Source organism: Mus caroli, chromosome 1 (assembly GCF_900094665.2).
Source record: "Mus caroli chromosome 1, CAROLI_EIJ_v1.1, whole genome shotgun sequence".
Taxonomy (NCBI): Eukaryota; Metazoa; Chordata; class Mammalia; order Rodentia; family Muridae; genus Mus; species Mus caroli.
The window spans coordinates 38,624,355-38,643,795 of record NC_034570.1 but is presented as its reverse complement, the minus strand read 5'-3'; the positions used below and the strand labels follow the sequence as shown (position 1 = coordinate 38,643,795).

At 40.4% G+C, this 19,441-nt stretch overlaps 1 protein-coding gene across 1 annotated transcript; it reads left to right on the top strand.

Annotated features, from left to right (window-relative positions):
* Positions 1-2,206: 2,206 nt before the first annotated feature.
* Tex30 (testis expressed 30) lies at positions 2,207-14,565 on the top strand. The gene is made up of 6 exons (XM_021166859.2): positions 2,207-2,320; positions 4,711-4,864; positions 9,609-9,839; positions 12,682-12,733; positions 13,139-13,344; positions 14,122-14,565. The coding sequence occupies exons 2-6, from the start codon at positions 4,850-4,852 to the stop codon at positions 14,293-14,295; spliced, it is 678 nt and encodes a 225-aa protein (XP_021022518.1). The 5' UTR covers positions 2,207-2,320; positions 4,711-4,849; the 3' UTR covers positions 14,296-14,565.
* Positions 14,566-19,441: the final 4,876 nt, after the last annotated feature.

The following is a 19,441-nucleotide window of genomic DNA, read 5'->3' as shown; positions in this document are numbered from 1 at the left end:
GATGTATTGGGTGGGGGTTTCCTAGCCTCTTTTTTTTTTTCTTCTAATGCTGCATTCTTAACATTTCTTGCCTTGAGAACCCTCTCTCCATCTTTCCTAGCCTTCAGCTTAATCTCTTAAAATCTCCCTCTGCTTCTTTCACGGAAGAACCACTGTCTTATCTGAACACTGTAGCAATATGATTCACAAGAAGCCAAATGTTCATAAACTAGTAAACGGATACATAAAACTGTTTAATAGGATTCAGTGATAGAAGAAGCAGGGTACACTTACACATTCCAAGTGCAAGGTGACAGATCAAAGATCTCATTCTGTGACTCCATTCAGTAGTCACAAATCATGTTGGTGGGTGTCTGGCGTGAAAGGTAAGAGAGGGAATGACAAGTCTCCTCTAGAAATAATAAGATGCCCTTAGAATTTGATGATAGCTGCAAATGAGTGTACAATTACTGGAAATTGAAACTTAGGACAGGTAAATAAATAAAGCATAGAAAAGGTATCAGACATGAGCTGGCAATGTGTTAGTGGTAGAGCGGACAGTGGGAGTACGGACTCCATCACTCCATTAAGGGACTGATCACACCATAAGCACACCCATGTCTAGAGGTCACCTTAATTACTTCATTAGTTGTTGTTTTCATGTTCTTCTGCAGTAATCTTGTGAATAATACATTGTAAACTGTTTCTATTCTTGCAAGAATTGGTGACCATAAACTGTTTCATGGTATGTTCACTGTCTACTCAGAGTATGTACCATTCATAAAATATAACTCCATAATTCATAAAAATATAACTCATAAAAATAACTCCAAAATTCCATTTGTTGGCTTGGTTTTTTTGTTTTGTTTTGTTTTGTTTTGTTTTTGTCTGTCTTTTTAAAATCACTTGCTCACTTGCCATAAAAAGGCCTGTTTCTGGTCTGGGCTGCTTTTATTCTCCTACTCCTGAGGAGAGTGTAAGTCTTGTCTGGCTGTAAAAGTAAAAATTTTCCCTTGCAACATCTCAGTGTTGGCTCCTGGTTTTTGACACTGTAACACACTCAAGAACCCAAAGAAGAGAGGAGAGAGTCTGGGGGAAAAACGGGCAGAGGAGGGAAAGAAGGAAGACAGGTTAACAGACAATAAGGAAGTGTTAATTTAAAAATGTTAAGACTGTAACTTGAGAAAGCACTTGTCATAAATGGCTTCCCCCTAGTTGTTTCTTAATATGTACTGTGTCAGAATAGAGGGCAGGTACCAAGTACATAAGGGGGATTTAAGTCATTTAGCAAACATTTGCCACGAGTTATCCTAATCAGGAGATTCAGTCAAATAAATACACACACACACACACACACACACACACACACACACACACCTTAAGGAAAAAGACAAAAAGGACATGGAGATGAAGTCCTAAGTAAAAGCTGCAATCTGAGGAACTGGAAGAGTCAAACCTCTGCAGTAGGGCTTGCTTGGTAGGTTTGGGGTGAAGTGGCAAAGCCCCTGAAAGAACAGGAGGAAATTCTGATTATTTGGCTCTAAAGAGGGAGGTACGAAGAGTCTTTGGGTGGGACTGAGTGGATGGGTCCTATATACCCTCAGGGTCATCCAAATGAAGTGATGGGCACAAGGATGCTAGCAACCCACCCTTCAGATGACCGGTAGACAAAGCAGGCAAGGATAATGTGGGAGGCTTAACCTAGCCTGGCGCAGATGAAAAGCATCCAACCTTTAGACGCTGTTTTGACATAGCCATCTACAAAGCTCACAGGGAATCACGAGGTCAAGTCGCCAAAAAAATAAAAATACTTTAGGTGAATGGATAGATCGATAGATGATTGATGAGAGAGAGAGAGAGAGAGAGAGAGAGAGAGAGAGAGAGAGAGAGAGAGAGAGAGAGAGTTTTAAGTGCAAGATTTTGTTTTGGTCCCGCCTGAAATGCAAAGGGATAAAGAATTCACGGCGGGATGTGAGGAAAGAAGTTGTCAGGGTTGACTCCGTGTCTTCCGATGGGCCGATCGGACCGGAAGAAGCCAAGGCAGCGAGAAGAAAATCCTTTCCCGCGCTCGGCTCGGCGGTCCTAGCCTACAGACTCCGGCTTCAGGAGTCCAGCCTCCAGGCGCCCGCGAGAGGCGTGGCCGAGCTAAAGCGGGCGGAAAACTCTCTTTCCCGGCGAGCCTCGCGGCGCGCCCCACGAGCCCCGGGCGAAGCCTGCGTGCGCCAGCGCAGTAGCGGGCCGCGCTGACGGGGGCGGCGAGGCGGTCGCTTCGAGCGTGTTAGTTCACTCCCTGAAGAGAGTGAGGGCGGTTGGGCGCTGGCGGTCACTCGTGCGTTCGCTGGTAAGCGCGGCGGCGGGAAGTGGGGGCAGCGGTGGTGAGCCCGGCCGGCAGCTCCTCGGGGGCTGCTGCTCTCCTCCGCCCGAGGCGTCCGTGGAAGCCAAGCGCTCCCGGCCGGCAGCCGCCGACGGTCTGTTTTGCCGAGGAGGGTGGACACGGGTTTGGGACGATGGGCAGGTGGAGCCGGGCCGCGGCGACTCTCACGAGCTGTCGGGGGTGACGGGAGCTAAGCCTCCTCCCAGACGGGCCCGGGACGCGCGCGTTCGGTAAGCGAATAAACGACGGCTCCCGTCGACCTCTAACCTCGGGTTTGGATTTTTATTTATTATTATTATTATTATTAATTTTTTTGGTCGTTTGGTTGGTCGACCCCGGCGATCCTAGAACTCACAGTTTTGTTCGCGCGGTGACAGCCTAGGTAGTGCTGCAGACGGAACAGACAGTGAGTAAATGTTTCTTTTTTTTAAACTGGAAGTCGGGTGGCCGTGGCGTTTGGGGAGCTTAGTGGAAGCTAACTACCATAAAATAACTACCTTGTGAGTGTAGGTAGCCCCTCCCCCCTAAACTGTTGGCTTGACTGTCCAAGTCGTTTGAACCCGGTACCGCATCAGCTATATTTGTTTTGTGTCATCAGTCGTCACCTTGTTTCTACCGGGTTTGGTGCGGTGTTCTCCCTCTGCTGTGGGAGACATTGAGACTGAGCCAGGCTTCCGTCCTCCCTTATCTAAAGCGGGAGGGGGGGGGGGCGGAGATAACAGTTGCTTCGAGCTGTTACCTACCATATGGGACGTTTTCGGTGTTGCTGAAGCAGTCTAGAACAAGTTCCTAGTGAAGTCTGGAGGAAAGCCATTTTCCTTAAAATCACAGGTTAGTCTGGAAGAGCTTCCCAGGTTGATATTAACTTTAAAACATGTATCTAAGTGTACTGTTTTCTGAAATCCCATTAAAATGACAGGAAAGAGTTCTTTATGGGGTTGGTTGGTTGTGTGTGTGTGTGTTTTCTGTTTAGTTTTGTTATTGTTTGTTTTGTTCTGTTTTTGAGACAGGGTCTTGCCCAGTCTGGTCTCAAATTTGCAGAGATTCTCCTTTCTGCCTTGCAAATCCTGAGATTATAGTCATGCCCCACCCAGCCTGGCTTTTGCGAGAGTGGGGAGTAGTCACTGGGAAAGAGACCTTGGAGATATTAACAGTTGAATAATGAACTCTTAAAAAGCAGTGGCTAAACCAGCGGTGGGGGGGGGGGGCGGGGGAATCAATAAAACTGGTCTGAATTAATAAAAGCCTTCAGGGCACACAAAAACTGGCAGTACTTGATATATTTGGAACTGGAAGAGGAAGTGCATTGCTGTGGATAGAGGTGCAAGACTAATATGTTAGCTTAAGTCTTTTTAAGGAGCAGTAGGGTATTTCCATTAGTTTCCCCCATTTCACTCTCTTGAGTGATTGCGTTCCCCTAGTTTAAAAGACTAGAACGAGCACAGAGGAAAAAGAAGAGAAGAAGAAAAAAAGAAAGAAAAAAGAAAAAAATTAGAAAGAGGCTATTTTGACAAAGGTATATATATATATATATATATATATATATATTCGAATCTTTTGAGCTTTGAACCATGTTACTGTTACCTACTGAATAAACAAATGTCCATGCACATGGATGATAATGGAAATTCTCATGCCAGTGATATGCTGAAAAAATGAAAGCTCTCACAATAAAAGGGGAATCTCAAAAATTACAGTAGCTTTTAGTGCTTACAGTTCTTCAGATCAGTTGTGACTTAGACTGGGTTCCAGACTTTAAAATTTGGCTTTAAGTTTTCTCAGACTATCTTCATTATGGGATTCTGGCTGAAGATGAAAAAAATCCCGCGATAGATTTTCTCTGTGGTTCAGGGTGAAGAATCAGTTCGAGATTTCTAGAAATCTGCCATAGCTTAACTCAGAAGTAGAACTTTGAAATGTTTTGGTAGCCAAACCCAGAGTCTTTAGGATCACACGACAAGGACTATTGTTATATGAAAGAGAGAAAATGAAATGATGAAAATGATTTAATAGCTTCAGGGAAAATAATTAAAAATTGTTGAGATTGTATCGAAAAAGGAATAACGAAGGAACTTATTTAGTAGACACATAGAAATTAAGTTGGGCAGCTTAAGGATGAAGATTCTTATAAATATATTCCAAATAGATTTTTAAAAGGTACAGCATCTTGTTTTGGAATGAACTACTTTAAGGCGTCTGTGTCCAAGTATCAAATTTGCTTTATCTTATATAATATCTGCCAGCTCCTGTAACTAGTTTTGAGTGCTCATAAAAATCTTGATAATAATATATGGTTGAGTAATAACTATGCACAGAGATACCAGTGCATAAAGAGTTTCTAATTGTGTCTATTTCAGATTTTGAATGTGCTCATTCCTAGTTTGGGGTCATATCCTTGTCTGACAACTCACCTCTGACAACAGAATCTGCTTTTCAGAGAGGTGCCCTTTGCTTCTCAGATGTAGTGCACCTTACGCTTATTTTTCAACAGTGAAAATGAGTCACACAGAGGTAAGCTACTGGCCTATCCTCAGTATCTTCTGGGTAACCTTTGGGAGGTAGGAGGATGGGTTAATCATCATGTCTGTATCATAGCCTTGTTTTCAGTTTACACAGTAGAGGCAGTACAGACTTGGAATTGTAAAGACTCCAGAACAAGAACCTGACTTTAATTCTTAGCTAATAGTTATGTAACCTTGAGCAAATTAATCTGCTATGCTGTATCTGTAAAGTAGGAATAATAGTAATTGCCTCATAGAATTATAAGGAATGCTTACATGAGTTAATATATTAGCACTTAAAGCACATGACAGTATTTTTCTTTTAATTAATTTATTTTTTACACTCCATATTTTATTCACTCTATATTTTATTCCCTCCCCCATCTACCCTCCGACTATTCTACATCCTATACCTTCCACACACACACACACACACACACACACACACACACACACACGTGGATGTCCCCACCCCACCTGACCTCTAAACTCCCTGGGGCCTCCAGTCTCTTGATAGTTAGTCATCTCTGAATGAGCACAGACCCAGAAGCCCTCTGATGTATGTGCGTTGGTGGCCTCATATCAGCTGGTGTATGCTGTCTGTTTGGTGGTCCAGTGTGTGGAGGTGGTGGTCTATTTGGTGGTGCCTGTTTAGAGGTCCTGCTAGTCCTCCTACAGGGTTGCCCTTCTCCTCAGCTTCTTTCAGCCTTTATCTAATCCAACAGGGGTCAGCTGCTTCTGTCCATTGGTTGGATGCAAATATCTGCATCTGACTCTTTCAGCTGCTTGTTGGATCTTTCGGAGGGCGGTCATGATAGTTCCCTTTTTGTGAGTGCTCCATAGCCTCAGTAATAGTGTCAGGCCTTGGGACCTTCCCTGGATCTGGATCTAGATCCTGCTTTGGGCCTGTCAGTGGCCAAAAGGAACCTATTTTCCTCAGGTTCCTCTCCATTTCCATCCCTATAATTCTTTCAGACAGGAACAATTGTGGATCAAAGTTGTAACTGTGGGATGGGCCCCCTCTCCTTCATTTGAGTCCCTGTTTTTGCAGGAGGTGGGATCTATAAGTTCCCTCTCCCTACTGTCAGGCATTTCATCTAAGGTCCCTCACTTTGAGTCCTGAGAGTCTATTACCTCCCAGGTCTCAGGTGCATTCTAGAGGGTCCCCCCAACCTCATACCTTCCAAGGTTGCCTGTTTCCATTCTGTCCGCTGACCCTCAGGGCTTCAGTCCTTTTTCCTCACCCAAAACCAGATCAGGTTCCCCTATGCCTTCCACTCCCCCTCCCATCCACAGTCCCTCTCATATTCCCTCCCTCCCAACCTACTTGTGATTGCTTCTTCTCCCTCCCATGTGGGACTGAGGTGTCCGCACTTGGGCACTAAAGCTTCTTGACCTTTTTGAATTCTGTTGATTGTATCTTGGGTACTCTACGCATTTTATTTTATTTTATTTATTTTTTTGCAAACATCCACTTATTAGTGAGTACATACCATGTATGTCCTTTTGGATCTGAGTTACCTCAGTTAGGATGATATTTTCTAGTTCCATCCATAGTATTCCATTGTGTAAATGAACCACATTTTCTGTACCCATTATTCTGCCATGGGACATCTGGGTTGTTTCCAGCTTCTGGCTATCATAAATAAGGCCTCTATGAACATAGTGGAACACATGCCCCTGTGGCATGGTAGAGCATCTTTTGGGTCTTCATTGGTAGAGTAGCTGGGTCTTCAGGTAGATCTATTTCCAACTTTCTGAGGAACCTCCAGATTGATTTCCAGAGTGGTTGTACCAGTTTGCAGTTCCACCAACAATGGGGGAGTGTTTCTCTTTCTCCACATCCTTTCCAACATGTGTTGTCACCTGGTTTTGATCCTAGCCATTCTGAATGATATAAGGTGGAATCTCAGGGTCATTTTGATTTGCATTTCTCTGATAACTGAGGACTTTGAACATTTCTTTAGATGCTTCTCAGCCATTTGAGATTCCTCAGTTGTGAAATCTCCATTTAGTTCTGTACCCTATTTTTAATTGGGTTGTCTGGTGTTTTGGTGATTAGCTTCTTGAGTTCTTTATATATGTTGGATAATTGCCCTCTATTGGATGTGGGGTTAGTGAAGATTTTTTTCTCACTATGTACCTTGCTGATTTGTCTTATTGTCTATGTCCCTTGCCTTACAGGAGCTTTCCATTTTCATGAGGTTCCATTTATCAATTTTTCATCTTAGAGCCTGAGCCATTGGAGTTCTGTTTAGGAAATTTCCCCCTGTGCCAATGAGTATTATTTCATTCTTCTTGTATCAGTTGAGGGTTGTGTGTGACCAATTATATGGTCGATTTTGGAGAAGGTACCATGAGGTACTAAAAAGAAGGTGTATTCCTTTGTTTTAGGGTGAAATGTTCTATAGATTTGTGTTAAATCCATTTGGTTCATAGCCTCTCTTAGTTTCACTGTGTCTCTGTTTAGTTTCTGTTTCAGTGACCTGTCCATTGGTGATATTGAGGTGTTGAAGTCTCCCACTATTATTGTGTTTGGTTCAATGTGTGTTTTGAGCTTTAGTAAAGTTTCTTTTATGAATGTGGCTGCTCTTGCATTTGGGGCATAGATTTTCAGAATTGCAACTTTCTCTTGGTGGACTTTCCCCTTGATGAATATGAAGTGTCCTTCTTCATTATGCTGGTAACTTTTGGTTGAAAGTCTATTTTATTGGATATTAGGATGGCAACTCCTGCTTGTTTCTTGGGACCATTTGCTTAGAAGACCTTTTTCCATACTTTTACTCTGAGATGGTTAGTGTCTGTCTTTGTTATTGAGGTGGGTTTCTTATATGCAGCAAAATGCTGGATCTTCTTTGCACATCCAGCCTGTTAGTGTATGTCTTTTTATAGGTGAGTTGAGTCCCTTAATATTAAGACATATTAAAGAGAGATGACTGTTGGTTTCTGATATGTTTGTTCATGTAGGTGGCTTGATGTGCTTGTGGTTTTCTCCTTTTGGCTTTGTTGTGAGATGCTTAATATCTTGTCCTTTCTTTGGTGCAGGTACCTTCCTTGTGTTGAAATTTTCCTTCTANGATCCTCTGTAGAGCTGGATTGGAAGTTAGATACTATTTGAATTTGGTTTTGTCCTGGAATATTTTGGTTTCTCCATCTTTGTTGATTGAGGGTTTTGCTGGCTATAGTAGCTGGCATTTGTGTTCTCTTAGAGTCTGCATGACCTCTGACCAGGCTCTTCTGGCTTTCATAGTCTCTGCTGAGAAGTCTGGTATAATTCTGATAGGTCTACCTTTGTATGTTACTTGGCCCTTTTCCTGTGCAACTTTTAATATTCTTTCTTTGTTCTGCACTTTTAGTGTTTTGATTATTAAGTGACGAGGATTTTCTTTTCTGGTCCTATTTATTTGGTGTTCTATAGGCTTCTTGTACCTTTATGGCCATCTCTTTCTTTAGGTTGTGGAAGTTTTCTTCTATGATTTGTTGACATTTTCAGGTCCTTTAGCTGGGAACCTTTGTTCTCCTCTATTCTGATTCCTGAATTTCCTGGATGCTTTGGGTTAGGAGTTTTTTTATGTTTTGAGTTTTCTTTGACATTTGTGTCAATCTTTTCTATGGTATCTTCTACACCTGAGATTCTCTCTTCTATCTCTTGTATTCTGTTGGTGATATTTACATCAGTAATTCCTGACCTCTCTCCTAGGTTTTCCACTTCCAGGTTTGCCTTCATTTGTGTTTTCTTTAGTGTTTCTACTTCCACTTTTAGGTCTTAGATCACTTTATTCAATTCCTTCACCTGTTTAACTGTATTTTCCTGTATTTCTTTAAGTGAGTTATTGAGATCCTCCTTAAAGGACTCTGTTATCTTCATGAGATAGTACTTTGACAGATTTCCTGATTTTCAGCTGTGGTAGTGTATTCAGGGCTTGCTGTGGTAGGGTTCTGATGATGCCCACATATATTGGCTCTTGTTGTATGTCTTGTGCTTGTCTTTCACCATCTGGATATTCTTAGTGTTTGTTGAACTGTGTGACCGTCTGGAGTCTGCCTCTTTTGTCTCTGGGTTGCTTCGGTTCTCCCAGTAGGCCTGTGGCCCTGGCTGTAGCAGACCACCTGTGGGGCCTTGCAACTGGGGACCTTCACAGGGGTAGAGAAGCTGCTGATCTGTTGCCCTGGCTGCAGTAGATCTCCTGGGAGGCCTTCAGACTGTTGGGTCTTCAGTGGATCAGTCAAGTTGCTGTCCAGTTGCTCTGAGTGCAGCTGATCCTCAACTGCTCTGAGTGCAGTGGGTCCGCTAGGATGGGTTAGGATATGGTATTTTCACTGGAGCCGACTATCCAAGAGTCTGCCCCAGCAGAAAGGACCAGGCGAAAGGGATGGAAGGGAAGTGGTAATTGGAAGAAGTTGGGGGGTGGGAGGGTGTTGGTGGGTGATGGGTCCTGAGTCCAAGTCCACTAGGCTCCCAGTGGCAGCTCTGGGACGTGGGGGAAGTGGGGGTGTCTTACCAACTGCTCTGAGTGCAGTGGGTCCTCTAGGACAGGTCAGAATATGGTGTCTTCACGGGAGCAGACCAGCTAGTAGTCTGCCCCAGCAGAAAGGACTGGGCAGAGGTGTAAATATTTCTTAAATACTATAAATATGACTTGTTTAGAGGCCATGCATTCAGTCATAACTCCTACAAAACATATATATATATATATTCAGATGTTTAAAAAATCAAGGAAATAATTTGTTACTCTTATTCTCTCAAATTTTAGGTTAAATTAAAAATACCTTTTGGAAATAAATTACTGGATGCCGTTTGTTTGGTACCTAACAAGAACATCGCATATGGAATAATTCTTACACATGGAGCATCAGGAGATATGAATCTTCCTCATCTGATGTCACTGGCATCCCACCTTGCATCTCATGGGTTTTTTTGCCTGAGATTTACTTGCAAAGGCCTTAATATTGTACATAGAATTAAGGCATATAAAGCAGTTTTGGTAAGAAAAATACATTTACCTATAATCAGTTTCTGATTAAAAGTCTTGATTAAATTTAAGATATTTTGTTCTCTTGTATCCTTGGAAACTTGGCAGTACATGGAAGTTACTTAATGTTCATATTTTTCTCTTTTTTTTTTGTCATCAGTTAGTTTTCATGGAGATGAATGTTGACATCGTAAGTGTTCTTTCATGCTGCTGCTCAAAAAACCCACTAAAATAATGTAACTTTAGGATATAGTTTTGGCAATCTAGAGGAATAAGCATACTATAATATGCATATTACAAATATACCACCTTTATATGTTGTCTATAAGCATGACTTAAAGTCCTAGGAAAAGAACAATGCTGAATTTCCTTTAAATTATTTACATTAGCTGTTATTTTCATCAAATGTGAAATTTCCAGCTTTGAAAAGATAATTTGTCTTTTATCGGTTTTACTGTTTATCTCTAGTTGGTGGCATGAACCTGGGAGAGTGGGGCCTAAAAATGAGGCAGACTAAATTCTTATGCAGTAGCCAACTTTCTTTAGAGTATATCCTCTTAAAGAGTTAAGAAGCAAACCATGAGTAAGACATTCAATAACAAAGATAGCCCACACATGGCAAAAATCTGTTTTTCATAAAGGTATATAAACAAAAGCTGAAGTAATCTCACTCCTCTCCACCACACCTGGGCGTAATGCATAAAGACACATTCCAACAGTGTTTTGAAGAAACGCAGGTCACAAGACTCTTGTCTTGTTTTCTTGGAGTTTTCTCACAAGCACTCAGAATTGTCACATGACTCCATCCTTGGACACATTCTGACATTTCCCCCTGTTTTATTTAATAGCAGGACCTCCAGAGTGGTTTTGATTTGAAATGTTTTAATTTGAATGTCATTTAATTAGTGAGTATCCTATATGCAAATTATATTAAAATAGTGAAAGCACTGTATATAATACTCTGCCACCAAGAAAAATACAAACTACATATGGTACTATTAATTAAATTATTATATTGATCAGAAAATTCTAGAAAATAGCTTGAAAAAGAGACCTATATGATTAATTGATGACATTGCGTCTTTCCTTTATTTAATAAATTGAACAAGAATGTAAGGTAATTAGTATCTTGTGGCCTTTATTGTGTAAGTAAATCCATTCCAAAGGTTTTTCCTCTGTGCTATAATACCTGTAGGAGACAGTTTAGTGAGGAAAGTAAGGGAGAGGCAGCAGAGGGTACACTTAAGACACAGATGGTTAGCCAGGCGTGGTGGCACACGCCTTTAATCCCAGCACTCCAGAGGCAGAGGCAGAGGCAGGCAGATTTCTGAGTTCGAGGCCAACCTGGTCTACAAAGTGAGTTCCAGGACAACCAGGGCTATACAGAGAAACCCTGTCTCGAAAAACCAAAAAAAAAAGACACAGATGGTTATGTTAGTCTGGGTTTAAAGAGTTCTTCCTTTGCCACTCAAAATAATGTGAAAGGACTGCCCAACACTGTCTTTTGGTCTAGAATTTTAAATAGATTGGTTATGCATAATTAGGAAAACATTTTAATTTTGCTAAATTCCAGTGGAAATAGCAAGCACAGCTCATGAGGCCAGAGAGAGATGGGTTCTCATACTTTTTCCAGCCATGCCTTAGCTTGCCTAGCTTGTAAAGTTTTCAGGCAATGGAGGATATGTATCTAAAGGAAGCTCCAATAAGGAAGCTGAGGGAAACTAGGCCTTCACTGGCCTAGTTTGTGTCATTTTATAACTTTTGAATTCGTCTCCACAAGGAAAACCTCCTCCTTTTTTCCTCTTTTATCGATTTTAAGGTTTGGTCATCCAGTTTATATTCATTCAAGGCATCAGCCATCTCTTTGTTACGATTAATATCCTCCTTATCGCCCTTAAGTATTTTAGTTTAAGTATTTATTATAACAATTTGAATCAATGTCCAAGTGACCCAAAATTGAAGAAGGACCCTTTCCCCTTCTTTATATGCTTTTTAAATATTCTTTTAGACTCTCCCATACTTCATATAAAGTTCCTTCTTCTGGAAACCAGGGATTATGATCATAAACAACTTGCAAGCAGTCTAGTACTTGTGATTTTGATACTTAGGCTCCTCCTTTCTTTAAGAAATTAAGCACAGACTCTTGGACATAAGGTAAAGTTTTCCCTGGTTTCTGCCCTGTTATATTCACCTCCTCCTTGTGAGGTTCTCCCTCCACTTTCTTACCTCATAATTAATTTCAGGTCCCTGGTGCCATTTACCACTCACTCTAGAGGCAGGGGGATCTAGGAGCTGAAATATAGGCAGACTAAAGTCTCATGCAGTAACCAACTTTATTTAGAGCATCGAGCAATTTATAGTTTGAGGAGTAAGAAGAATCACATGAATAAGGTGTTCAATCACAGGGACAAGCTATACATGGTTAAAAACACGTTTTTCTGTAGACGTGCATGAATAGTTGCTTAAGTAAACTCGCTCCTATCTGCTACACCGAGGAGGAGCATAAAAACACATTCCAAGAACAATTCTGTTTTGAAGAAAATGAGGTCACAAGACTCTGGTTTTGTTTTCTGAGAGTTTTCTCACATGCACGCAGAATGCTCACACAACTCCATTCTCGGATTGTATCCCAATAGTATACTGTTTATATTTTTATAATGACAATTTTATTTTTTCCTGTCATATTAACCAACATAAGGATTAATAACAAATATATGACCAGAAGAGGAAGGAACTGTAAGAATCTGTACAGTTGTCTTTACATAAATTTTTGTATATATTAGTAATGGTAAGACTTTCTGGTGGCATATGATATGAGAGGAATCCATAATTTTTGTTTGTTTGTTTTACCTAGAATTACCTGAAGACCTCAGGAGAATACAAACTTGCTGGTGTTTTTCTTGGAGGTAAGCTTCAGTATAAATTATAATATTAAAACTGATAACAGGAAGTTAATTTAGTAGTTATGGCACTTTATATGCTTAAAGCAGATTTATAGCATTTGTGTTTTACAAGGCTCCTTTTATAACATTTTATTACTCTTAAAGTTGATTCATTGAAAAAGAATTTCTTCACTCTTTTAAGTATTGAAAAAGAATTGCTTCTTTTTAAAATTTGGCTTAAACCAGATCAGGTTTTAGCTTTTAATAAAACTGTAGGTTTCCATTAAGACCATTGGAATTTGTTGGTTGACACTGTTTTGAGCTGTAATTTTTTTTTCTTTATAAAAAGTGGCAAATTGAATTTTACCATATGGCCACTACTGTTGTATGTAAATGTTTATATTTCTAATTGAGTTTAATTGGTTTTAGGTCGTTCAATGGGCTCAAGGGCAGCTGCTTCTGTGATGTGTCATACTGAGCCAGATGATGCTGATGATTTTGTTCGAGGTCTCATTTGTATTTCTTACCCACTGCACCATCCAAAGCAGCAGCATAAACTCAGAGACGAAGATCTCTTTCGTATAAAGGATCCTGTACTGTTTGTGTCAGGCTCAGCAGATGAAATGTGTGAAAAGGTGAATTGGAATTCTATATTTGTATGAGTGAAAGAAACATATTAGGGGCAAGATTATTACCTGCCACATTTAGCCTCTGGATGTGGTGATCCATACCTTTAACCCCAACAGTCTGGAGACAGAGCCTGATGGATTTCTGTGAGTTCAAGACCAGGTTGGTTATATGTATAGGGAGTTTCCGGACAGCCAGGGTTCCATCCACCCTTTTTCAAAAAACAAAAACAAACAAAAAAAATGTGCATTTGTCTACTGTTTGGAGTACATAAAAATAAAAACATACTAACAAAACACATCTCCCCAAAGGGATTTGACAAATAGGTCTAATCCTTTATTTGAATTATTAATATCTAATTGTTAAGACTTGGGAGATATTAGGATATACATTTGCTTAATTTTAGACAGGTTGTTATTAACTCCAAAGTGAGCTTTGCCAGCATTCATGTTACTGAATATTAGCCAAGTGTGAAACTACTAATTCCCTTGGAAAACTACAGTTTCCTTGGAAAAATAAGTTTTGTTAAAAGAAAAAAATTTTTGAGTAACTCAAATCTGCTTAACTTTTTTTGGTCAGCAGATGCTTGGTGTATTCTGTAGTGTATGAAAGAAGTGGACTGACTCTACTATTGATGTTTCATTATATACTCCATTGTCTATAAAGTTGCCTATAGAGCAGGTATTTAATAATAACTCTTAAGTGACTGTCAGTCCAGTGAGATAAGGGAAATATAATCTTTTACTATCAATAGACTCTAATATCCTCTTCTCTTTCCTTTCTAGAACTTGTTGGAGAAAGTAGCACAGAAAATGCAAGCCCCTAGTAAAATTCATTGGATTGAAAAGGCAAATCATTCCATGGCAGTGAAAGGACGGTCTACAAATGATGTATTCAAAGAAATAAACACACAGATCTTGTTTTGGATCCAAGAAATCACTGAAATGGACAAGAAATAATTGTCATTAAAAGCCATGTTCTGAATAAAAGTACGGTTGGTTAATTTGATAAAGTGTACCTCTCAGCATTGTGAGATGTACTTCAGACTAATGTTCTTTAATGTTGCCCTATTTTTGAAACATTGTATCGTGAAAATATCCTTTACAAGATGTCTTTTGAAAGCACTGTTATAGTTATATGAAGATAATGTACAAATATTGAAGGTTGTCTATAATTTATTTTCATTAGTATAGTTAAGTTTTGAAAAATTAAACATTTGCATTTTGTTACAATGGTGCCTTTGTTTTACTCTGAAATGCAGATAAGAAATTGCTTAATTTTAAGAAGTATCACCTTTTAAAAAGAGAGAGAAAAGTGCTGGCAAGATGCATCAGTGAGGGCTTGTTATGCAAACATGAGTAATTATTTTTTAAAAGTTTGCTTTCATTTATCTATTTTGGAATGGTGGGGTTTGTGCAGAGGTCAGAAGTCAACTTGGGACAATTGGTTCTCTAATTTCAAGCTTGGTGTTCAGTGCCCTTCTCCTTAGCATCTTGCCAACCCCCAGTACCATTGTAAAGAAGTGGGTACAACAGCATGCCCCTATAAACCTAGCACTGGGACTTGCTGGCCAGCCTGTCTAGCCAAGTCAGTGTGTTCTAACTTCATAGGCAGTGTCTTAAAAAATAAGGTGGAACACAAGTGCATCTACCTTGGGACTCTACATTTATACTCATGTGCACACATAAAGTGAAAGGGATAGTGTTGGGTTGATTGTAGCTTCAAACCCTGGGCTCAACACAGTTAAAAGAAACAGGTGGAGACATCCTAGAGGTGCATTTCAAACAACCCTGCATGTTTTTAAGAGTGAAGTAGTAGCAGCTTTCATTCATAAACTGTGTACTTAATGTCTATTAGGTAAAGCTTCAGTAGTAAGTTTTCCCAAAAAAAAAAAAAAATTTTTTTAAATGAGGAATGGTTCTATGCTAAATTATATCAGTAACTCATCTACTGCTAAGCTTCAAGATGCCAGGTATCTTTGAAGTCCTTCAGTCCTCCCATTCTGGTAGAGTAGATAAATTTTAGTTATTACTTTTTTCCACCTTAAATATTACATAAATAAAATCCGGGGTAACTGTTCAGGTCAATTATATTATAGTAGGAAATGATGTATAATGATAATTTCAAACTTTTTTATCACTGTATATAATACTTTTTGACTAACTCCTTTCCTGAACAAGACAGATTTTTTTAAATGTGTAAATAGAATGAATATTTAAAATTAAAAAATATGGCGTCAAAACATTGTAAGCCAAAAAACCAAAACCAAACAAACAACAGCAAAAGTACTCCAAGCTATCCATTCAAAAATAATAGGAACTACAACTTAAAATAATGAGAAAGAAGTGGTATATAGCTCAGTGGTAGAGCTTTGCCTCGTATGAATGAGGTGCTGGATTCAATCTGCACCACAGAAAATTATAAAAGGAAAATGACAGTATAAAAGGAAACTTGCAAATATCAGCATATAGAAGTATAATGATAAAGTAGGTTTAAAAAATCAGTAAGGCTATAAAATTTTTATTTTTATTTATTTATTTTATTTATTTGGTTTTTTGAGACAGGGTTTCTCTGTATAGCCTTGGCTGTCCTGGAGCTCACTTTGTAGAACAGGCTGGCCTCGAACTCGGAAATCTGCCTGTCTCTGCCTCCCAAATGCTGGGATTAAAAGCATGTGCCACCACACCCAGCTGGCTATAAAATTTTTAAATTGAACAAACTATAAAGGTAAAATATGTGAGTGGTGCCATCCCTAGCCTGGTAGTCCTGGGTTCTTTAAGGACTCAGGCTGAGAAAGTCATGGGGAGCAAGGCAGTAAGCAGCACCCTTCCATGGCTTCTTTATCAGTTGCTGCCTCCAGGTTCCTGCTATGGCTTCCCTCCATGACGGACTGTTACCTGAAGTATAAACTGAAACCCTTTCCTCCCCAACTTCCTTTTGGTTTGATCACAGCAATAGTAACCCTAGGGCAGCAATCAACGATACTACTTTAAACAGGAATAGTGATCATTCAAAAATCAGTGGCGTTTAAGAAATTACTGTGGTGTTTTATGTAATAGCTTGCCATTTGAAAACCATGTGCCTAATTTTGGTTGGTAAGAACATGTAACTCATTCATTTCTAAAGCTGAAATGAATATGGAAGGAAAGACCCTGTATGCTTCCCTCTGTACTGCCACATTTAGTGGGAATGATGACTCCACAATGATGTACACCCTCCACCAAGGTAAATCTACTTCAACAAGCCACACCTAATAGTGCCTTTCTCTATGGCTAAACATTCAAACACACGAATCTTTGCTGGCCATTCCTAATCAAAGCATCACAGACACCTACCCACTTATACACTAGTGATTATTTATTCTAGTTAGTGTATGTGATAGTGGGTTTCATAACAACAATGACCAGGCGTCTTACCTGAGTCAAACAGAATTTGTCAGGACTTAGCAGTCAGGTGCTACAAAGGTATCCAAGAGGGAAAAGGGTTGGGATGTGTTGTGTCTAATTGAGGCTTCTTTCAATTCTTACCTAATTACAATATTTTAAGTGATGTTTCCACTTAATTGTCTTCTTGCTCTGATCAGTTGGTATTTCAGCTTTTAAAACATGAGCCTCCTCCAGTGACAGGCCCAAGTCGAGATCCAGCTCAGGGGGGAGGCGATGGTGTGCTTCCAAACAGGGACCTAGCATGACTGCCCTCCGAAAGGCCCAACAAGCAGCTATAAGAGTCAGATGCAGATATTTACACCCAATCAATGGACAGAGGATAATGAACCCTGTGGTTGAATTAATGAAAAGCTGGAAAAAGCTGAGGAGGAAGGCGACCATATAGGAAGATCAGCAGTCTCAACTAATCTGGACCCCCAAGATCTCTGAGACACTGAGCCACCATCCAGGCAGCATACACCAGTTAATAAGGGGTCCCCAACACATATACAAGAGAGGACTGCCAGGTCTGGACTCAGTCAGAGAAGATGCACCTAACCTTTGAGAGACTTGGGCCCCCAGGGAGTGGGGAGGTCTGGTGAGGTTGGGGGTGGGGTAGGGGCATCCTTGTGGAGACTGAGGGTTGGGGGAAGGAGAGGGAGGAGGTGTGGGATGGGTCCTTTAGGCAAGATTTTAAAACTTTAATAGAATCTCTGAGTATCTTCTTGTGTCATCAAATACTCTTTGGTGTTCTAACTTTTTACTTTTGCCTTTATGATTATAAAGAATATATGTATTTTTGTGCTGCTCACGATTCATCTAAGTTTCCTATGCAAGGAAGCATCTATGTGGCAAAATAGTCTGTTACCAGTAGGCATCTACATAGGCAGCAAACCACAAAGTTCTAGAGGCTATTCCAAGCCTGTTTGGTGTGTCTATGTGTGGTCTGTGTAGGAGCTCTCAGTGGAGAGTTAGGGTTTCTGTAGCGGTAACGGGCGTGCTGCACCTCTTCGGCATCCCAGTGGGATGCACTGGCATCCGACCAGGAACTATCAAGTTCTCAAACGGAAAACACGCACGCACGCACGCAAGCTCGCTTGCTCACAGCTCACACGCATGCATGCAGGTTTATTTTAAAATGCTTTGGCTAGTTCATAGGCTGGGAACTCCCAAACATGCCCCTGCTATCCCAGACCCAAACCGGAAGTCGCCAGTGGCCACCCACCTCCTGCAGCTCCTATGTCCCATCCTTCTCCCCCAAGTCTGGGTGATTCTCTCCCTTTTCCCCGTTCTAAGCCCTCACAAATCTAAGGGTCCCTTCCAGCTTCCTTCTGCCCAGCCATTGGCTGTACAGCAATTCTTTATTACCAATCAGGGCCAGCTGGGGAAAGAATTCCCTTAGTTTATGTTTGGTACACTGCAGGCAGGTTTTTGGGGTAACACAATTAGCAAGAGAACACTACAGTTTTCAGTGTCATAAAACTTGGTAACATGGAATACAAAGGACAGTAAACGAATTCCCTGTGAGTTACTTAACATTAAGAGAACTTGGGAAAATGTGCCATCATGTGTTGCTTGTATTCTAAAGTTAATTTGGGGCTTCCAAGACTGGTTGCCCCAGAGACAAGAGAGTCCACATGTAGGTGCTAAGTGACCCTGTCTCCAAGTTATTTCTGTCTGGTAAATAAAGATGCTAACAGTTAATATCTAGGCAGAAGAGACATAGGTGGTGTTTAGGTTTCCCCGACTTAGGGTCGGAGAGGAACCACTAGGAGGAGAAAAGTGCAGGACCAGAGGAAGGAGAGGCCACCATTGGTTAGGAGTTAAGAGAACATGGCCCCCAGGGCTGACCAATTGGAGTTAAAAGTACCCCAAATGAAGCATAGTAAGAAATAACTCGGGTTCATCAGTAGGAAAGTAGATTCTAACAACAGTGTAGTATCTGCCCAGCTCTTGTGTGTACCTTACATCTGGGAACTTAAGTAGCAAAGGCAGGGTAGAAACCTCAGGCCTGAATTAAATATTTCTACAATCATGTAAGAAAAATCAGGTTATCTGCTCTGCTGTTTTAAAGTTTATCAGAAAAATCTACCACCATCCCCGCTACCCAAAAAAACCTAAAAGACTTAAAAATCTAAGAAAAAGGAGTCTTTTTAAAAAATAATCACTGCCAGCGCATGTGTGGAAGGACAGAAATGAAGGCATACTTGAAGAACAAAGTGATTGCACCTGTCAGTTAACATCTATTCTAAGAAAGGACTATGTTTTCTTGACTACAAGGAAGCACAATAACACTCCTGCTGAGAGGAAGAGAGATTACTAGATTAAATGGCTTTCTAAGAAACTTCAACTTTATTTTACATACTTTTTCATTAGGGTAACAAATCAAATATGTCAAGGAATTGTGTATAGAACTGTGTTGCTTTTATTAAATTAATAGAAAATTATTGGTTAAATTAAAAATTATAAAGCTGAGTGTGGTGACTCATGCCTGTCATCCCATTACTAGGGAGACTGAGGCAAAGGATTTTCATGAGTTCCATGCCATCTTAGGCTATATAAAGAGTTCCAGGGTCCCCTGTGTTATAGTGGAATTCTCAGTCTCAAGGGCAGAAAGAAAGCTAAGTACCTAATGATGCCAACAGAGGTGATGCACATGTGTGCTGAAGCTCTCTAGTTC